This window comes from Epinephelus fuscoguttatus, linkage group LG7 (genome assembly GCF_011397635.1).
Source record: "Epinephelus fuscoguttatus linkage group LG7, E.fuscoguttatus.final_Chr_v1".
In the NCBI taxonomy this organism is placed as follows: Eukaryota; Metazoa; Chordata; class Actinopteri; order Perciformes; family Serranidae; genus Epinephelus; species Epinephelus fuscoguttatus.
Window position 1 is genome coordinate 18281372 of NC_064758.1, and position 22141 is coordinate 18303512.

The 22141-nt window shown below is 39.2% G+C and overlaps 2 protein-coding genes across 4 annotated transcripts in view; both read left to right on the top strand.

The window, feature by feature from the left end:
• Positions 1 to 1474: 1474 nt before the first annotated feature.
• Positions 1475 to 2829, top strand: LOC125892167 (transcription factor HES-2-like). Its single transcript, XM_049581971.1, has 4 exons — positions 1475 to 1694; positions 1798 to 1893; positions 2004 to 2091; positions 2196 to 2829. Exons 1-4 carry the CDS (start codon positions 1605 to 1607, stop codon positions 2525 to 2527), a joined length of 606 nt encoding a protein of 201 aa, XP_049437928.1. The 5' UTR covers positions 1475 to 1604; the 3' UTR covers positions 2528 to 2829.
• Positions 2830 to 3597: 768 nt separating this feature from the next.
• The window catches only part of acot7 (acyl-CoA thioesterase 7), an 86306-nt gene continuing 67762 nt past the window's right edge, over positions 3598 to 22141 (top strand). For 2 of the 3 annotated variants that reach the window (XM_049581965.1, XM_049581966.1), the window contains exons 1-3: positions 11364 to 11576; positions 14281 to 14398; positions 18469 to 18625. In XM_049581965.1, coding sequence (XP_049437922.1) covers positions 11428 to 11576; positions 14281 to 14398; positions 18469 to 18625 — 424 coding nt within the window. In that variant the 5' untranslated portion in view covers positions 11364 to 11427. Of the gene's footprint in view, positions 3615 to 3705; positions 3915 to 11363; positions 11577 to 14280; positions 14399 to 18468; positions 18626 to 22141 lie in introns of those variants that run through there. The other variant, XM_049581967.1, reaches the window with a different exon arrangement.

Sequence of the window (22141 nt, forward strand, 5' to 3'; positions counted from 1 at the left end):
AGATGGGGCACCCACGCCAAAACTGCGTGGAGATCATGTGTCGTGCGTGTAAAGTCTATAGAAAGAGCTTGAGTATATGCAATGCAATATATGTGTGTGTGTGTGTGGGGGGGGGGGGGGGGGGGGGGTGGGCGCGCGCGCATGGATAAGATGTGGATAGATCCACGGTGGGACTGGGAGGCTGGCTGTTGAGGATGCTGGTGTGGTGCAGGAGGAGTGTATGGGGGGGTGGGGTCGATGGATGGAGGCTCGGTAACAGACCGCCATCTGGTCCCCGTGGCGCGTGCTGCGCGCGTGGTTCCCCTGAGTGCAGTGGTATTTGATGGGTTGTCATGTCTCTCCAGTTTTTATTTAAAATCTGAAAAATCTCAAAGCTGTAATTCAAAGTTGGATTCATAGCTCACATGGCACATGGTTGGTTATGGAATACAACAAGACCACAAATAAATAGCTTAAGTATTAATAACACATAAAAAGTTAAATCTGACATCAGGCTCATTTTATATTTCGCGGTGGCTATTATGATTGAAGTACATGCTCCCTCGCTACCCACCCTTTGTTTTTCAGCCCCCGCCGCGTTGCGTGAGGCGTTGGCAGCAGCGGGATACACCCTTCAGGTAGAGACACCCCCCGGGCAGAAACTGCATAAAAACATCATATGCAAAACTATTGTTGTCAAAATCTAAGAGCAGATGTTATTTGAAAGTAGCGTGGCTTGGGTATGAGATTGGAGTAAGAGTCTGTATCTCTGTGGACACTTGTTCATACGCTCAAGCCTGACCCCTACGCCAGCAGTGTGTGTATTGCACCCTATTGTTCAAAGTGTGTATTTTTATTTTAAAACACATAGCGTAAAGTATATGTAATCAAACTTGGGCAAATTACGCAGTAAAATACAATAAAACCCCAACGTGGAACAGCATCATGAAATTCAGCAGGCAAACATATTTTAACAATATAAAGTTATTACAAGCTCATAAATAAATTGTTGGTGTTGAGAAGATATTATTCTTTAAAATGAATTTTATTTCCTTGTTAGATCTCAAAATAAACGAACCCTATATAACTTATAATACAGCCTATATATTAAGTACCCAGCTCCAAAGCACTGCGTAATTACGCACCACTAATTATATATTTTTGTGTATTTTAGAAACACCTTTTCCATCCACTATATATGAAATAAGAAACCTACTTATGTTATATTTAATTTGATATAAGTTGGGTTCAAAGAGTTTGCAGAATTGATATTTGGTGAATGAGCATTCGGTGCGTCCAAAGCTTCTTTACGCACACATTTCTCCAGCTTGTTACCGCAGGTTTTGTTTTATTTGGTCGCTGGATCACAACGCAGACACGCGCTATAGTTGTTACGCATGGATTAGAATAGAAGACAGATGGTTATCTCACTAAATTTGATGGTTTTGTGTTGTTTCCATTGAGTTCATACTCCAAATCGTTTCGTGTTGGCTTGGGGGCGTAGCCGTGACGCACGTTAACCGACGCCAGGGAGCTGCATATATACCGCAGCCCTTGGCCGTTTGAGACACATCTTCACTGACTTTCGTTCTGGACACTTCTCTGGCACAAAGACGAAGCTGAAAATGTCTCCAAACATGACTTGTGAAGCTCTGCAGTCTTTTTCTCCAAAGCTAACTGTGGCCAAAAGAAAAGAGGCTCTTGAGCTCAGAAAGGTAAGCGAAGTCAAGGAATTTTGCTTTATTATCTTAAACATTTTCTCTGATGTTTTGCACGTAATGTAATGAATGAATTCTAAACATGATGTTTTTTTTTCAGACAATGAAACCTTTGATGGAAAAAAGGAGGCGCGCCCGTATCAACGACAGCCTGAACCATCTGAAAAACCTCATCCTCCCCCTCACAGGCAGAGATGTAAGTTCTCATATCCATTTCAATGCATGCATAATACGTTTCTGAAACACCTCAGTCATGGCAACATTTAGGCTCATATGTTTAACATTTGCTTTTTGATTATTTTTCAGAAGACTCGCTACTCCAAGCTTGAAAAAGCCGACATCCTGGAAATGACTGTGAGGTTCCTCAGCGACATTCCTCCTGTTAACACCAAAAGTGAGTGGTTCTGCTTGTATAACGTGTTTGTTGAGAGATACAGAAATAGTGGACTCTTCTCGACACTTTTGAACAGAGGAACTAACAAGTCATTGTCTTTTCAGATTCCGCAAACAGCTACAAGGAGGGCTACAAAGCCTGCCTCCAGCGCGTCTCAACTCTGCTCCCCAAAACGAGCTTGGATCAAGACGCCTGTCAGCGGGTGAACGAATTCGTCCAGCAGTCCATGTCCTCCACCGTCACACCAACCTGCCTGAACTGCTGCGCTCAGAGCTCCAGGACTCTCCCTCAGATCCAGCAGAAACTCCTGAGCCTCAAATCCAGCTTCAGCTCCAGACTGGAGAGCCTGTCCCGCAGCAGCAGCGGCGCAGTTGCTCCCAGACGAGCGCAGCCAGGCCCGCAGGCTGTCAACGCAGCCATGTGGAGACCTTGGTAGATTTCTTCAGTTTTCAGTTTCTTCCAAAAGCCTGTGAAAACTGTGAAGTGTTTCATATGTAGGCAGCATGTTGAGATAGCATCACTTGTAAATATACACAGTGATTGATGAAAGCCAGAATTCATCGTTAAATCGTATTGGTTGAGTATTATATACTTACGCTCTGCGCACGAGTCTGTTGTCCTGTTTAAGTTGACAAGTTTAGACGGTCGTATTTTCTTAAATCTGCATGTATGTATACGGTAAATATTTAGTCCTCTCCGCGGACTAAGTGATGAAGGGCCATTGAAACAGCCCTGTAAGACCCAAAGGGTCAGTGTGTATGAATTTGCACCATAGACCTCAGTGTCCTGAGTCTGTGCAGATGAACTCTGTAGACATGTTATGTGTCATTGTAAGTATCTCTGTGGGGATGTTTTATTTTTGCTATTCACAGCAAATGTTGTATATATGTTATATAAACAAATAAAACTGCCATGTCGTGGTAAGATTTTGTGTTGAGTGTTTTTTTTTTTTATACCCTATAGATAACGACATTGGTCTTCAGTCATGTGCGTAATTACGCATTTTTACGCACAGCCATACTTTATATGAAAGCTGTGCCATGGTAAATGAAAATAAACGTTATTTAGTTGGCACACTTCAGACAAAGGGTAGACTGACTGTGCCTTTCATTGCAATACAATTCAAAAGCAAAGTTTTGAGGAGGCTTCCTTCCAACAATATGGAGCATGGAAACCAAAGCGTCTCCAGACTCTGAACTGAAACTTGTTACAGCACACATGATGTAATATTTCCTTATATGGAAACTCTCTCTGTTTAATAAGCAAAGGCCTCGGTGACACATCTGTCAGATTTCAACAGAATAAAAACCGTTACTCAGGATGGAGGTTGTGGTCAAACGCGCCCACCTCAGGCAACATGAAATATTGCTCCTACTCTGAGCATGTTGGAGGAAATGTGGTCTCTGCTGCCCTCCTCCGACGGCTGCAGGTAATGACATGGTCATGGTTTCTAGTTCCGTTGTACAAACATGTTCAGCTCTATGAAAGACACCGGCCACTACACTTAACATAAATGTTTTTTGGTTGGTTTACGTCATTTTTGAATGTTTGCAAAACAAATGAGCTACATTATATAAACACCTCTGAAGTCTAAGCAGGTCACTTTTCCTACAGATGAGTCATTGTGAAAGAGACCAGACAGAGCAGCCGGCGGACACCGGAGGAGTCTGACTTCCCCTCACATCTCACAGTATCCTGCTGCAACACGAGACCAACAAACCCCGAGAGCTTATCATCATCACCACCACCATCATCATCAGCAGCAGAAGCAGCATGTCGGCACCGCAGGCGCGCGACGCACCATCCTCCCTTCAATTATGCAGGTAGGACGTTTGTCACGACACATAAACACATACGCAAGCAAGTAGCAGCCTTCACATGCTAATAACGCGGTGTTGATCGACAAATGACGAGAACAGCGCGGCTACCGGCGTCGCTGCGTCGGTCCTCACGGGATGATCACCCAGATAATCCGCTCCGGGTCCGTTACAATACACAGAAGGCTTCTTTAATGTCACTGTGTTCAGTCGATGGTCGACAGTGTTTAATTTTAGCTGCTTTATGACGCGTCAAACGGCATGTGTTCAGGTTTTTCAGCCGGTGGGTTACCGGCAGACATGCTGATCATTTATGTCGTATGTGATGACCTCAGCGTGATAAGCACCGGTAGGACACGCGCTGAGCCCACCAAGGACACATTAAGGTCGCCATCATTTCACCGAAACTACCATAAAAGTTTCATTTCAAGGCGTAGGCTTGAATTAATGTGCGCATGCAAACAGTTTGTCTGGAGTGTGCTGTTAAATCCCGTGTAGTTGAGCCTTTAATATTTATCACCATAATAAAGAAGAACAGTGACAGCAAACAGTGACGTATGTGATACAGCGGTAATGACTGGTGCCTATTAAAATACCTTTGCAATGAATAAGCTCAATTTCCTAGCAGCATGCAGTTTGTTGTACTTGTGCTTGCCTCTAGGTGGAGCCATATAACTCTCTACAAGAAGTAGGCTGCACTCAGCTGCTTCAGAAAAAACCCTGACAATTCAGATGAAGCTTAATTTCACTGAAAGTTATATTAGAGCTGAATATTATGTTTGAATTTGTTTTGCAGTTTGCCCCATGGCTTTAAATTCCCTCAAAACAGCAACATGAATATCAATTCTTACTTAAAATATAATTGCTATGTCCAGTTTTGTCTTGTCTATTGCATTACATGTAGCAAACAGTGCCACATTTTGAAACACTGTCAACCCAACCACTGCTTTGTGTATGTTCGGACTAAAGGAAAGAGGATATTTTTAACTTGAGAGCTAAGACATGTACTGACGCAATCATAGCATGAGGTGGTTTGGTTATAGTGAAAGCAGTCTTCAGCAGAAGCCTTAAAAATAGACTCTACTTACAAGTCTGTCATCATATTTTGCACTAAATGTAAGAAACATCACACAGTCCCCTTAATTATCTCTGCAAGACATTCTCACAAACATGTCATGATGTTTGTCCGGTTTTAAAGCTGCTGCACAGTTAAGTGACACATTTTTATGAACATATCAGGCTGTTCAACCCAAGTAAAATCAACAATGAAAATATCCACCCATTTGGTTGTCATATCCGTGTTACTGATAAGAGTTTGCCCAAAGTTTGTCTTATGCAAACATTTTCTGAAAGCAAAAATACTCTGAAAGCACAATCTCCAGACAGGCTGATCACACAGTGAGTGCTTCACAATGAGAGAAGCTGGTTTACTGTACACACTGTATTGTGTGGTAAAGAATAGGAATATGAGGCTGATCAGTTGATTCTGGCCTGAGTGGAAACTGTAAAGCCTTCTTTACTATACGTGATCCAGGCTTCGTTTTTAAATGACAACATGACAACAACAAGCAACATTGTCATATCACAGTTTGTGTAGTGTATTGATTTTCCATATTTGTGTGATGATGTAATGTGATGCCAGCAGACTGACACGTCATCCCTAGATCGGACACAGAATCTGAGCAGAAACTGTTTCACTGGACATAAAATAGGATTTGAGGATTATTTTATGATCAGTTTCCTTGAACCTGCCCGCAGAATAGAATTCAGACACAGCCCACAGTGACCTTTACCCTCAGTACAAACAGTTTAACAGTTAAAGGTGTGTGTGTGCAATTAGATGTGGGTGGTTAGCTGGTTTGTTTATATAGGGATTTGTCAATGATTGCGACCACGCCCCTCAGTCAAAATTCAGTGTGTCTCATGGCTGCCATGCTAAGGCTACATTTGTAGTGTGAAATGGTGGGTCTTACTTTTATTTTTCCAATTTCATTTCACTGTAGTTTAACCAGAATTTATATTAATTATATGCAGAAATAAGATACCACCCAACACCAACTGGCCTCACAATATGGGGTACACCAGCAGCAGCCATTTTTAACAGTATTAAAGTCTTTTGAAGAATTTTACCTTCCTAACCTGGGACTTTGCTGAGCTTATTGCCAGTGATCCACTTTCTTGATCACTGCAGCTTCCTCCAGAAACATTCATTATGCACCTACATAGTCTGCTTTATTTTTAGCCACGCTAAACTTTCACCTCCTACGCGCTTTCTCTTGGCTGCCCTTACCTGTGTACGTCAAATTCAAACCACAATTCCTAACACTTATGTCACGTGTGACTCCAGAGACATGTGTCCAAACGGCCTGGTGATTGCTCTGCTTAGACTCTTCTTCACTACAACTCTCATTGATAACATGTCTCAACTTCTCTGGAAAAAACAAGTCACATCCTGTTTTCTTTTCTTTTTTTTAAGAGGAACCTAACATCAGATTGTACGATTCCCTTTCATCACGTCATCATATCACCTATCCCTGGGCTGCAAACTTGAATGTTGCCTCTAAAAAATCCACCTTTCTGACTTTTTTTTATCACATCCTATTCACTTTGCAGAATTATTTCAGAGATGCATCATTTTAGAGATCAGACAACATTTCAGGGATTACATGCTTTTTCATCGGTTGTAATGACCAGTACAGACCCACTACTGCACTGTAAATAGGTAGGATTTATCATCTCTGAGCCCAAAGAAATCCCATCATCGTTAGTTTTACGGTACATTTGGAAACATCTGGACCTAGCCTGGTTTTTAAATGAACTTTTAATTGAAGCTCCCTGACAGTTACCCTGCTTTGTTTGTTTGTTCACTATACCTCAAACTGCTTCACTCTTTTCTTCTCACCTTGAGTCACTTGACATTAGCTTACAAATGTGGTAGTTTAGGTTTAAGCTTCAGCTGCAATTACATGCAAGTTTCTTCAGATGAGAGCATCAGCTAAATGTCTGAATTGTGACACATTTTTACTCCTATTGCTAATACTATAATAATAATAAAAATTCAAAACCTTTAAGCAATGGATAGTCATCTGGTGTGTGTCTGGCCATGCAAACATACACAGAATTAAAGTGTGTGTTTTATGTTTGTGGACGTACAGTTGTGAATGTTTGATGAATTCCTGTCTTGCCTGGTAATGTTGCCTGGCTGCAACACAGTTCAGTCCTGCTTATGATGCAGAATACCCTCCACCCCAGTTGCTGATGGGGCTAGGGACAGACATGATGCCAAAATGTGCTTTTCGGAGGCTAATTCACACTCTTCACTGCTGTTCTGCTCTGCACAGGTAAAAGTTAGATGTTTTGTGTTTGTTTCAGCAAGCTGTGAGAAGATTTTGACTGTACTGATGCACTTGTTCATGGTAGTAGTATGGCTTTCCCTTTATTTTTAAGCTTAAGATTCTAATAGTGACAACTGATGTTAAAAAACCCAACATTTAGGTGTAGTGTGTGTGTGTGTGTGTGTGTGTGTGTGTGTGTGTGTGTGTGTGTGTGTGTGTGTGTGTTAAAACTTCAAAACCGTTTTGTATAAGTAGGAACATCTGCACACCATTTCTTGCGTCGACTATCTGTTTAGTCTAGATATTTAATTTAAATATACAGTGCTGGGTACTTTTAACAATCTAGATAAGACGTCATAATTTGATGGTGGATTGCTTTAGGATGTCAGTATATTACAGGTTCATATCAACATTGTAAAGGGCTTTTGTGCTGGACTGTGTTTGAGAGAAGTGATCTATATTATATTTCTAAAACCTGTGGTCGATTCAGGTGGAATGTTTTAACAGAGGGGTCTTGTGACACTTACAACTGCTTTGGTTGTGATCTTTGTCTGACTGTAAAAACACAATCATTGTGGAGAACAAAATTCTTTGGGTGGGGGATCAGCTCATCAAAAGCAAAAATCTCAGATCAGGGTTTCTCAAAGTTTTGATGGCTGAGTGCCATTTTAAGGAGCCAGCATACGATTGAGGACCATTGACACACACTGACTTTTTTTTTTTTTTTATCATATATGATTTTTATGCCATTTTCATGACACACTGTCAACACCTACAGTGATTTAGCCCACAGCACACTTTACATTGTGTACACATTACATTCTAGTTTTTCACTTTTTAAATACTTTTGAAAGTAATGAAATACAGAGACCGTATAATTTGTGACATTGATTGTACCCACAGTGGTTAAGCAGAGCCTTTTGCTGCAGTACAGCAACACGACTGCACAAATCACACACAGACCTGCAGTAAACCACAATACTAGAACTGGTAGTATAATAATAAGTGCACATTGTTCTGTTAATTTATGAAGACATCTCTGTTGCTGGTTATTTTGGGCTTTTGTTTGATTTTAGATAAACAAAGCCTTTCAGAATATGAAACTTTTATCGCCAAATTCAGACAATCAATACAGTTTTGAAGCTTATAAAGGCAAGATGACAAGCTGCAATCACTTGTCAGCTGCACTCAGGTCCTACCCAGTGCCACTCCCATCCCTCCCTCTATGTCTACCTGAAATTATGAATGAAAGGCTTTACGTTATAGTAACTAGGCAGGATCCAGGACAGTTTTGTCTGATTTCAAATATAAAAGTGTTGGCTTTCAGAATATTAAACCATCTGAGCTAGCCTAGCTTTAAGTGGCTTAGCATCGTGCATCAAAATAATGATGTGCAACGTTAAACTTTTGTCAGTATGGACATGCTACACACCATTAGCTTGGTCAGATCCTCTACAGGTCAGTCAATCAGTTCAAATTATGAAAACCATGAGCAGCAAAGTGTAAGTAATTTTATACTGGCATGGTTAACAAGAGAAACAAAAAAGTGTTAACTCCTCCTTAAGTTCGGGTAAGTGTCCCTTCCTCAGTTATTTATGTTCCTTTAGTCTGTAAAGGCTCTCCAATCAAAAGAATAAAAAGGAGTTTTCATGAAAAATTGATCCAAGTTGTGAATATTGTCATATGAAGTCCACTGCTTACTGTATATGCTAACTTCTGCCTTCAAACGGACTGCAGTGAAATATTCTCTTCCTGCAACGTGTTGTAGGGTTTGCTTGTTTTCATTACCCCCGTGGCTACAAAATAAAAATATCCCTGTATCTTTTAGTTTATTTTCTCTCCCCAAGGCAGCCACCAGAGTACAGCATTCTCTCCCAGTTTAGAAGAATGGGCTCTGTCATGTACAACCCCTGGCAAAAATGATGGAATCACCAGTCTTGGAGGATGTTCATTCAGTTGTTAAATTTTGTAGAAAAAAAGCAGATCACAGACATGACACAAAACTAAAGTCATTTCAAATGGCAACTTTCTGGCTTTAAGAAACACTAAAAGAAATCAAGAAAAAAATTGTGGTAGTCAGTAACAGTTACTTTCTTAGACCAAGCAGAGGGAAAAATTATGGAATCACTCAATCCTGAGGAAAACATTATGGAATCACCCTGTGAATTTTCTTTCCCAAAACTAACACCTGCATCAGATTAGATCTGCTCGTTAGTCTGCAGTTAAAAAGGAGTGATCACACCTTGGAGAGCTGTTGCACCAAGTGGATTGACATGAATCATGGCTCCAACACGAGAGATGTCAATTGAAACAAAGGAGAGGATTATCAAACTCCTTAAAGAGGGTAAATCATCACGCAATGTTGCAAAAGATGTTGGTTGTTCACAGTCAGCTGTGTCTAAAATCTGGACCAAGTACAAACAACATGGGAAGGTTGTTAAAGGCAAGCATACTGGTAGACCAAGGAAGACATCAAAGCGTCAAGACAGAAAATTTAAAGCAATATGTCTTGAAAACAGAAAATGCACAGCAAAACAAATGAGGAACAAATGGGAGGAAACTGGAGTCAATGTCTGTGACTGAACTGTAAGAAATCGCCTAAAGGAAATGGGATTTACATACAGAAAAGCGAAACGAAAGCCATCATTAACACCTAAACAGAAAAAAACAAGGTTACAATGGGATAAGGAAAAGCAACCGTGGACTGCGGATGACTGGATGAAAGTCATATTCAGTGATGAATCACGAATCTGCATTGGGCAAGGTGATGATGCTGGAACTTTTGTTTGGTGCCGTTCCAATGAGATTTATGAAGATGACTGCCTGAAGAAAACATGCAAATTTCCACAGTCATTGATGATATGGGGCTGCATGTCAGGTAAAGGCACTGGGGAGATGGCTGTCATTACATCTTCGATAAATGCACAAGTTTACGCTGACATTTTGGACACTTTTCTTATCCCATCAATTGAAAGGATGTTTGGGGATGATGAAATCATTTTTCAAGATGATAATGCATCTTGCCATAGAGCAAAAACTGTGAAAACATTCCTTGAAGAAAGACACATAAGGTCAATGTCATGGCCTGCAAATAGTCCGGATCTCAATCCAATTGAAAATCTGTGGTGGAAGTTGAAGAAAATGGTCCATGACAAGGCTCCAACCTGCAAAGCTGATCTGGCAACAGCAATCAGAGAAAGTTGGAGCCAGATTGATGAAGAGTACTGTTTGTCACTCATTAAGTCCATGCCTCAGAGACTGCAAGCTGTTATAAAAGCCAGAGGTGGTGCAACAAAGTACTAGTGGTGTGTTGAAGTGTTCTTTTGTTTGTTTGTTTTTCATGATTCCATAATTTTTTCCTTGGAATTGAGTGATTCCATAATTTTTCCCTCTGCTTGGTCTAAAAAAGTAACCGTTACTGACTACCACAATTTTTTTTCTTGATTTCTTTTAGTGTTTCTTAAAGCCAGAAAGTTGCCATTTGAAATGACTTTAGTTTTGTGTCATGGCTGTGATCTGCTTTTTTTCTACAAAATTAAACAACTGAATGAACATCCTCCAAGACTGGTGATTCCATCATATTTGCCAGGGGTTGTATCTTCACCGCGAGCAGTGCAAACTTTGAAGGCTGTTTTCTCAAAATCATTGCTCAGTGACATTAATTATGTAATGTGACATATTTTGCTTAATATTTAGAGAACAAAAACAATACTGTTATTATTAGAAAGCGAAGAATCTCCTCCATTTAACAGTGTAAAAAATCTAAGTAAATGTTTTTATGAATGAAGCAATAACGCACACAATTTCAGAAAGAAAATGTACATCCTAACCACATAGAAACATTTTTTAAACTCTTAAGTTGGAATCACACATGTCTCTGGGCCTCTTGGCAGATGTGTCACTGAGACATTCCTTACTCTGCCAGTCTGTCAGCTGTGACACACAAACCTAGGTGTAATGACAACAGGTTGTATTGGTCAACTGCCATCTGTCTGTGAATCAGTGGGTGTGTTGAGATCCAGTTTGACTACTCGAGACACCTTAGGCGGAGTCAACCTAACGCCTCATGACATCACTCACCACAACAATGCCAGGGCCCAAAATCTCAGGAGATGTGCATGTAGAGATCATTCACAAGGGAAGTGGACCAGAGAGCAAGACTGAGAATCAATCAGAGTGCAGAGATGCGTTGCTTTAGGCCTCCGAGCAGCAAAGCTGAGAAGGCAGTGGTGGTGGAGAAACGCCAAGTCAGTCAAAGTCAGCAAGTCAGCAGAGATGTCATGAGAGATGGGGAGGCAGGAGCTCCGCAGGGCGCTAAATATCAACTCAGCAGGTAGTTCGTCTCGGACGCGCTCACACATACACACACAATGATGCTGAATTTACAGGATGCTCTGTCTGATACACTCTTTCTCTTCTCACACACACACAAAACAGTGATACAGTGATATTTATCTTGTACATTGATGTTGTGTTATTTATTGAGGTTTCTGTTGTGTTGTGCTGATCTGGGCAGAATGAGTTTCCCATGGGGACAGTAAAGGACACCTAATCTTATATTATCTCATACAAAATTTGCTGTTTGAAAAAAAATAACAATATTTTAAAAAGTACTAAATGAAAATACTTTTACTTTGTTAAACTTTTTGATTATTGTTCAGACTGTGTCAGACAGGTGCTGATTGATAATTAATTGATAGGCTGGTCAGTTTTGAGACTGTAGCTTTTGCTGCTGTTGATTGGACTGAAATATATTCTCAACAGTTTAGCATTTTTGCTTTATATGTATATTAAAGTTGATTAAAATAAAGGTAAATCAGCACCTCTCTATCTTTCTTCATTCACAACAGTAGTGTTTATCAAAGTGCTGTATAGTAGAGTTATTTATATATTGCCTGGTTATTATGTGTAACATGACAAGTACATTATTTTAGTTTTGTGTTTTTATTTCCCCTTTAAATGTTGTTTTCAATTCAGTTTAGTTTCAGTTAGTTTCCATCGTTGGTTTGCTTGTTTGAGTGAAGTTTTTATTAGTTTCAGTATTAGTATTAGTCATTTTTTATAACAATTTGTCAGGGGCATTGATTTAAGAAGTTCAGAAGAGGTATGACAACACAAATACAGCGCTTTGTAAAGACAGTTGACTCAAAGTCATAGAGACATTGTCTCAGTGAAGTGCCACCTCACACTCAATGTGTTGACAGGTTTGATCAAATTGACAGAGACTGAAATGGAAGATATTTGCCATATATTTGAATTTTATTTTAGTTCAGTACATTTTTTTTCAAAGTCTAGATTTTATTTTAAGTCTAGGTTTTTTCACACCTAGTTTTAAGGGGTTTTTATGGGGGAGTTTTTCCTTATCCGCTGCGAGGGTCCTAAGGACAGACGGATGTCGTATGCTGTAAAGCCCTCTGAGGCAAATTGTGATTTGTGATATTGGGCTTTATAAAATAAAAGTGAATTGAATTGAAATTGTTTACTCTAGTTTTAGTCAAATATAACAACTGTGGCCACGTGTAGTGCTTCTGCTTTGTCTGTGGCAACACGATACTGCTCCTTGGTGTTGCAACAGTAAAATTCCCCACCTGTTCACATGTAACTCTGACTCAGACTATTTTTAGAGGAAGTCTACGTCACACTGCCATTCATATAAATAAATATATAAACAAATAAACAATCATTTCTAACTGGCATCAGTAGTAATCCTCAGATGGTTGACTGTTGTCGTAACCATGAACCAAACATTAAACATGACTCATGCACGATCAGCCTCCCTGTGCAGTGCGATCGCTAATGCTATCAAGATGTGGATCTTTGTATTGCACAATGTACACATTCCTGTGAAAGCGTTACCGTCTGATTTCCATGTAAAATTGTAGTGCAGCCGTTCATACCTTGCGTCTGTGGCGGAGTCTGTTGGAGTATGTAAGCAGATTGGATTGTAACAGGTAAAACTAGTTTAACCCACACATGGAGGAATTGGAAACAGCTGATGTGCATGGCAACATCCTGTACTGCCAGTGAAAATGATGCTGTATGTCATCATCAGATAGACACAGAGAGGTCAAAAACATCTACAAAACAACTAAGTCCTTGCAACTCATCAGTAACTATCTGGAAGGACATCTCAACAGATGTGTTCTTAGATAGTTCTGCTATTGCCAAGAAACATGTCAGATTCTTTATGACTTTTTTTGTTACAGATAGGGTCAACAAACAAGTCACTTTAACTGAAAACACAGGAACATTTTGTTAACCTTTGATAATGCCGATCAGAGCATCCTCTGCCCCACACAGCCAGAACTATCTCAAGTTGTTGGCTCAGCTCTGTACTGTTAAAACTTTAATTACTGTTAAAGCACCAGATGTTGGAGTAGGAAGACACTACCTTTTTTTCTCCTGAGATCATTGCTCAGCGATGTTTCGACCTACTGCGGCTTTCCACTGAAAAGCCTCTCTGCGGCTGGCCTGCTGACTGTCCCAAGAGTTACAACAAAACATGGTGAAGCAGCATTTGGTTATCATGCAGCACAAACTTGGAATAACCTCCCAGATGATGTAAGATGAGCCCCATCTGGGACCCCTTTAGGTCAAAGCTAAAAGCGCCCTTTTTTAACACTGCCTACTCCACCCTGTAATGACCGCAAACTCAATTTTAAAACATTTTAAATAATCTTTTTTATCTTTCCTACTCTTGTCTGGACTTAACTATTTTTAATGTTTTTTTTTTTTTAAATTGTAAATAATTTATTAATTAATTTTAGCTTTTATATCTTTTCCCTTTTCTCTTTTATTCTAAGTCTGTATCCTTTATTAAGTTTTATATTTTTATGCTCTGTAAAGCGCTTTGAATTGCCCTGGTGTATGACATGTGCTGTACAAATAAAGCTGCCTTGCCTTGTCAGGTTTTCACATTTATTGATCCATAGTATTTTTTCCCAACAAGATCCCAAGAACTCTTAAAACAAGATGCTACAGTGATAACACATACACCAGATCCAGAGTCATGCTAACTAATCTTCTCTTCACTGCAGGATCATGCGGCCAGATGATGCCAACATTGTGGGAAACGTCCACGGCGGCATCATCCTCAAGATGATCGAGGAAGCTGGATGCATTGTTGGCACGCGGCACTGCAACACACAGAATGGGGTAAGAGACAACATCTACATTCAGACTATACGCTAAACTAGTTTATTGTACTGCTGGTAAATTAAGGTGGCAGGACTTCTCTCCTTAAGTTGTTTAGTTAAAGGAAAATGCACCTGCAAAATGACCATTTGTATATCGATTACTTACTGCGTGTTACGTTGACGTGGTGAGGAAAAAATTTTCTGTTACATGCCTCTACGGTTAACGAAGAAAGAACGCTCCTAAAAAAGCGGACATTCATTATGAAGTGAAGTAATCAGGGTCCAAGTTTCATTTATCCAGTAATGCTCAGTACTTCCCAAACACATGCATTTACACAGGTCAGTACAATCAGTCTCCTGCAAGCACACACAGGTGCGTTCTAGGCATGCTCCTGTTAGGTAGAAGTGTTTTATAATTTAACATTTTAGAGTAAATGCACATATTTGGGAAGTATGAAATCAGACTTGGACCATGATTACTTAATGAAAAATGTTTGCCTTTTTTGGATTCTTCATTAACAGTGGAGGCATGCGAGCAAAAAAGATTTTCCTTAGCACTTAACACACGGTAAGTAATTGACAATCAGATGGTCATTTTGTGGAGTAGTCCATTTTTACCCACAAAATGGGTGAATTGCACAGTCCTACAATTGTCAAATACCCAATGTTCCCTCTCAAACCCTAAGAAATAGACAAAAATATAATGTGCACAGGAGTCAACAAATGTGAAGTGTTCAGTAAAGAAAAACATTATTACCATTTGTTACGTTTACCGCTTCTTTTATTAATGTGGAAAATATGAAAAAAAAAATGGGGGAAATGAGGCAAATGAAGTACCTTAAAAGAGAAAAAATGTTTCTTTGGTAGAGTTATTGGTTTATTCAATTAGAGACGGTAATCTGCAAAATACAAAAAACTACAACAAAGTTCCACACAGTTCACCTTGTTTGTTAATCGTCTATAACAGATTTAAATCTACTATTTTCAAACCGCATGGCTGCATTAATAATTTTTTCAGCATTTTCTCACCCAGATTTGTTTTCCTCCTTACCGCCTTGGTTTTACTTTTCACCTGGTGAACCTTAACCGACTTTTGTCTTTCATCATTCAATTGTCATCTCAACTACTACAACAATGTGCACATACATGTTTTGCTGTTCAGATCAAATATCAGGACACACACATTTTTGGACAAAGCAGCCAATGACACACTGAACTATTGTGATGAAGAGTGAAAAATACTTACATTTAGCATATTCTTGAAATCCTCTAAAACATTAAAGTCAAATTAGATTCAGAAATGACTTTTAGCTTTTATACTCATTCCTTTGTTCTGTTACTGTATATATTACTCACCATTTATACTGTAAATACAAAAGTACCTCCAGTGTTTTATATGTAATTCTATTTGTGTGCTTTATATGTTGTGGTTATGTTATGGTATATGAAAATATAGGCTTGCAGTTGGTGGTGCCATCACAATCAGTTAATCTATCAAATTTTATTTGTACAGTATAGCACCTTTCATACATACAGGGTTAGTACAATTCAGATGACTGAGAAGCTGCAAATAAAGCAGTACAGATGTAAAAATCACAAATTTTATGACCACCTCCCCTCACACTACTAATTTCATATAGGATGTTAAGAATTTGGGATTTTATCCCGGTGTCTGCCACTCCACTTAAAGACGCCCTGTATAAAGCAGGAAGATACAGACTTTCAGAAGAAATAGCTCATCATAATCAGTTTTATCTTCTGTTTTACTCAAAGAATATTGTCTGTCATGTTAACATTTATAGGGACACATTTGATTTTTTTTTAAGTGGGGTTGTATGAGGCACTTATCTATCATCAGGGTATTACCTACAGTAGACAGCACACCCACACCCTAAAAAGAAGCCTATCTAAGACAAATCAGTATCTGCCTAGTTTATTTCTGATGGGGAACTGGAGCCGTCATATCATTCACTTCAAAGCCTCCAGGCTCCTTTGACAAGAACAGTGGTTTTACCTCGCAGAACATGAGAGCTGCTTGTCTACCGCGGCCTCGACCATGTTGTTTGTTTTTGTTATTGTTATCTATTATTTACAACATTCCTTTTTTTCAGTATTGTCTCACCCAGACTTGTTTTCCTCCTCACGGTCTTGGTTTTACTTTTCACCTGGTAAACTTTAACCCACTTTTGACTTCATCATCTCAACTACTATTACAACAATGTCAACATACATGTTTCATTGTTCAGATCAGATATCAGGACAAACAAATGGAAATAGTTAAAGGTAGTCAATTCTTGAAATAATCTTAAAGAATTATTTCACCCCTGGAAAGATGGCCTTTTAATAAAACTAGGATGTCTATGCAGTAGAAAGATGCAGAGAAAACAGAGAAAAAGGACACTTTTACACAAGAGGGAGAAAACCTACAACTACCAGAATGCACTGCACTACACCAGACTAATAAATGCTCCCACTGGTGGGTGACGTAATGTGAACACGTCCACTTGACACAACGGCGGGCGACTGGCAAGAAATAATCTTGTGTTACAGTTACACAGGAAGCTAAAACATGTTTCTGAAAACATTTCAGGTGAGAAATAAGCAATACAGTAACAGAATCTTGGTTTATATTTGATCAGTACTTCCTAGTTTTACTGTTTGATCTGGGTTTTTTTGGCCTCCATCTTCAATGTACAGGAAACAGTATGGCACCCACTTCCTGTCCACAAACTCTCGCTATACACAGCTAAAAATGGCACTAAAATATGTTTCTTAAAGCATTGTAGGCGAGAGATAGGCAAAACAGAAATATTATATTGACATATATATTTGATCAGCATTGCTTAGTTTTACCATTTGATCAGAGAGGGGTGGATCTGTCTCTTGATCTTCTTCTATATTCTTTGTGTCCACGGTAGCAGCAACATGTGTGACATGGGTGGCGGGCAATATGAAAATCAAGGAAAATATAAAAGAAGGAATGGTCACGACAACAGTGCCAGACAATGAACTGACTTTGGCGTCAGCTCGTTTGGAGTCAAATTGGAGTCTGCAAATAACACTTTAACCCACCTTCAACTTTAATTAAAAAATCCTTTTGCCAGACTAAAATACACACATTACATGATGTAAAGCAGCGAAAATATTCTAAATATAGTGTGCACTGAAACTGATATAGATTTTTTTATGTTACCCCCATCCACAGCAGCACATTGCTTAGCTTCTGTGTCGATCCTTTTGCCTGCCTCTCCACCTGCAGCTGTGCCGACTGACAGCTACTCTAGGTAATACAGTTGGCTTTAAGTAACTCATATAACCCCATTTGAAAACATCCAAACTATCCCTTTAAGATCTAGGTTTCCTGTGTCCTCATCTTTTTACACTGATTACAAACACTGCACATATTTTTGTATTTATCTTTTATAGACATCACGGTACCTTTAAACTTGTCTGATTAGCATCTCTGTGGCGCAGCACAGCTGTTATCAGTGAAATGTGGCAGGTTGGAAAAAGAAAGATCTCCATGTGGACAAAAGGCTGAACCTTTAAATTTTATATTTTGTCCGTGGATGTTGAGAAGTTGAATATATATTGTCACGCATACCAGTGGACTAAAGCTTGAAATGTAATGTTTTTATCTTGAAACTTCTTGTATCTACCTAAACACAACCCCAAATAAGATTAACTTGCTAATGAATATGAGGCAACTTGAAATAAGTCAAACAGCTTTGCATAGTCAGCACTAGATAATCAAATCCACACTCAAAAAAGTCACCTCGCTTACTTAGAAACAGAGTTTTTGCACTGCTACAGTTGTCAAGATCATTAGTTTCAGTAGGACTAAACAGGATATATACTGGGGCACTTAAAGAACTTTTGGGTATTTTACCCTACATCAAAAAGATTTCTGGCACTTCAGACCCAATCCTCTAGCTGATTTTCTTTCAGAACAAAAATTCCAGATGCTATACTAATCTAGCTAATACTTTCTGTACAGGTCTTCAGTAGAGGGATATAATTTTTCTTTAGTGTTGTAAAAGAATGTCAGATGTTTGTAGAAGTTTTAAGTTAGCTGTTTCGTCTCTCTAGGACCGCTGTTTGGCAGCTCTAGTTCGGGTGGAGAAGACAGAGTTCCTGTCCCCCATGTTCATTGGGGAGGTCGCCCACGTCACCGCCGAGATCACTTACACCTCCAAGCACTCACTGGAGGTGCAGGTCAAAGTCATGGCAGAGAACATCCTCACAGGTGGGTAACATCTGATACTTTTACAACAGACACACACTACAAAATACAGTCCAGACATGCCTTTAAAACTGCTCACTGTTAAAATGAGTATCTGACATTCATTCAAGGCAAGTTTTTTTTTGTTTTTTTTTTTAATATTCCCAAAGCTGTTACACCTCTGGTTAGAGGTACGTTAGGTACGATTAAATGAAAGAAGATTTTTGCATTCTGAGTAATTTCATTTGAACCTGCACAGCAGCATTCACCTTTAGCCTCATTCTCACCCACATCACTACAGCAGAGAGAAAAGAATGACAGACATTCAAGTACACAGGTATGCAAAGACAGGAAGACAGACGAAACACACACACACACACACGCATGCATGTACACACACACACACACACACACACACACACACACACACACACACACACATACTTGGCACCTATCATATGCGATAATAAATAGACATGCAAAAAGGCATACAATCAAAACCAGGACACGTGGGGCTGTTGCTCTGTTATTGATGTGGGTTTGAATCTGCTGTCTGGAACAAAATCAGTTTCTTAAATCCTGTTGCTGTGTCTTCAAAAGCTGCAGATTATAATGCACATTGTTCAGTCCAAACCCAACCTCTGTGTCCTGTAGAAATCACCTAAATGCCAATCAGTATACCTGAGATTTAACCATATATTGTATTATGTTTAACTTGGTCTCATATAGGTTTAAGACCATAGAATTCAGTATGAGGACAGATTTCTACAGCTCAGATCATTGTTATAATTTCTAAAAGTTCAAATCCTTTACTTCATAACATCTTAAAAAGGCTGCACAAACAGTATGTCTAAATAATGGGTAATTACATTTAAAAGATGTCATGTCTGCTTCAACTCATTTTTGCTGAAAGGGTAACTATTTTTTTGACAAACTCAAGAGGTAAATTAATAGCAGCAATGTTTTAATGAATGCAGCAGCACAAGTCCAGCACCAACAGTTATGCACCCAGTTTATCAGCAGTGTAGGTGAGTGGGATGCATGATTGTTCAGTCACCTATAGTCAAAGAAAATGGAAAAAAAGAGACACTGATTTGCTTCAGTATTAATTTAACATAATATATTTGACAGATTTTACACTTGATAGATTTATATAGAATAAAACATTATTATTAATTATTGTTGGGACAAAATCTTCTACAATTGATTTGCATTTTTATTATAATTAGGATGACTTAATTTCCCTATTCACTTATCTACCAGGTGTCCATAAAACATGCAGTAGTAAGTAAATAAGTAGTATTTCTGAATCACACAGCTGAAACCATTTTCCTTAATTACCATTTACGCTTGAATGTACAGCAGATATTTTGATGAGCACAGATGTTAATAATAACATTACAATGGCTCTGTATTATTAAACTGGCCCAGTAAGCCATGACCCTGTGATGTTGAGCCTGCAAACACAATATCAGGACCCTGAAACTGAAGCAGCTAAATTAAATTCAGCCATCCTTTTTTTTTTTTTTTTTTTTTTTTTTTTACATTTGTGGTTTTTCTTCTGTGACAAATCAAAACATCTTACACAAAGAAGGACTGTGTTTATTCCCTTTATTTTTACGTAGGCAGCAGAGATGACCGGAAATGAAGGGAGATAAGAAAGGGGTGACACACTCAGTTTTCTTATATTTGTGAGTCAGAATCAGTTTGGCTGCAGGTTGTCAAGGTACTTACGTTTCACCTCGCTGCAATGCAGAAAATTTACATCACTGAATTTAGCTGCATGTGGGCTGGAGAAGTTATTTTCATAAATGATTTAAAGCTGCTGTAGAATCATCCAATTCTCTCACTATTTATTTTTTAAAAATCTTTTATTTTATTTATTTCGCTTGAAAAGTCTTAAGTTGTCCGAATACTGGCTGTTTCACTTGGCACTGAGTCAGGTTCAGTCAAAGGTTAAAACTTATGACCTCACTGTGATGTCTCTCTGATGGACCAGTAGAGGGCAGCACACAATAAGTTACACAGCTCGGAGGAGCATGAAAGATGAAACACTGCTGTCATGAGGCGCTGCATTACATGCTGTATCAGGGGAATGGAAACTCAGAGCCATGTTGAGCTCCAGTTTTAGAATGTTTGCCATGTTTGCAGTCTGTAATTCTTGTTAATTACAAAGATATGTGCACATATAGTGTGTGCTATGCAGAAGTAAGAGCATACATGCACGTATATGTATGCAGGCATACACACACACACACACACACACTGCCCAGAGTCCCTTGAGTAAATACGAAGGGAGGATCACATTGAGCTGACCTAGTGTTATCTCTGAACCTTTAAATGCCAGTGGCAACAGTGATGCACAGGCTGTAACAACATCATGTGATGTGCTGACCGTACTGTAACTGCTTTGAGATGAGGGCTACACCTGATAATACATGTGTGTGTGTGTATATATATATATATATATATATATACACACACACACGCACTTATCTATCATGGTAATGCTGGCGTAAATGTTTTTTTTTTTTGTTTTGTTTTTTTTTTTTTTTGGATATGCTACAAAGGTACCCTCTCTTGTGTTCTTTTTCCTTTAATACCTGCCCATCTTCACGAGGGTAAGAGACAGAGGGAGGGAGTGAGACAGGCAGACAGGCAAATCGATGGGTAAAAAGATAACAGAGGGAAGGAAAGAGGCAGAAAGAGTGATTGTAAGAAAGAATAAGACAGAAGGATGAAGGAAAGGAAGTGTGAGAAACAAAAGAAGTATCCCCTAGACAGCAGTTACCCTAGCAACAGGCTTGTACTGGTTGGTTGGCTGGTTGCTGGGCTGGAAGCAGGTTGACGGAGGCGGAGGCAGAGATATGAGATGACAGGTGGAGAGCAGCGTACATACATTCATACATGCATGCATACAGGCATCGGCAAGGACAGCCTGCCACAGTGCATGACCTTTCAGGAAGGACCCTGAAGAGGGGAGATCAGGAAGAGAGTGGTGTTTGGTTTGATGCAGGTTACAGGATTTAAGATTCAGAGCAGTGATCCGCAGTTTACTCCTGTTGTCTATATGTGTTCATATATGGGGAGAAACAATGTTAGAAACAAAGACAGTCTCGGGAAACCTCTGCATCCTGCAAACATATTTAACATACAAGGACTACTGACTGATGTCTATGGGAGCCAAAGAGTAAACTACTGTGATAAACAACCATCATAGCAAAATGTTAATTTATTTCCTCTTAAAACATTATTAGTGGGGCACACGGTAGCTCAGTGGGTAGAGCAGGGGTCCCATGTACAAAGGCAGTGTCCTTGCTGCAGCCGCCATGGGTTTGATTCCAGTCTGTAGCTCTCAACTAAAGGCTTAAAGCCAAAAAAAGTCATCTTTAATCCCCCCCAAAAATTACTAGTTATATAATTAATGTTATCAGACAAAAACAAACAGACACATTATTATTTTAGGTAAGTAAGTTAATTTGCATATTGTGTAAATACAAATTGCAGCTTTTATCTCAAGTACAGTCCACATTAGTACTT

Excerpts from the sequence above, each read along its gene's own strand:
- LOC125892167 (XM_049581971.1), top strand. The coding sequence starts at position 1,605 with ATGTCTCCAAACATGACTTGTGAAGCTCTGCAGTCTTTTTCTCCAAAG. Across the intron at positions 1,894-2,003 it reads TCCCCCTCACAGGCAGAGAT|AAGACTCGCTACTCCAAGCT; the intron begins GTAAGTTCTCAT and ends ATTATTTTTCAG. Across the intron at positions 2,092-2,195 it reads TCCTCCTGTTAACACCAAAA|ATTCCGCAAACAGCTACAAG; the intron begins GTGAGTGGTTCT and ends TTGTCTTTTCAG.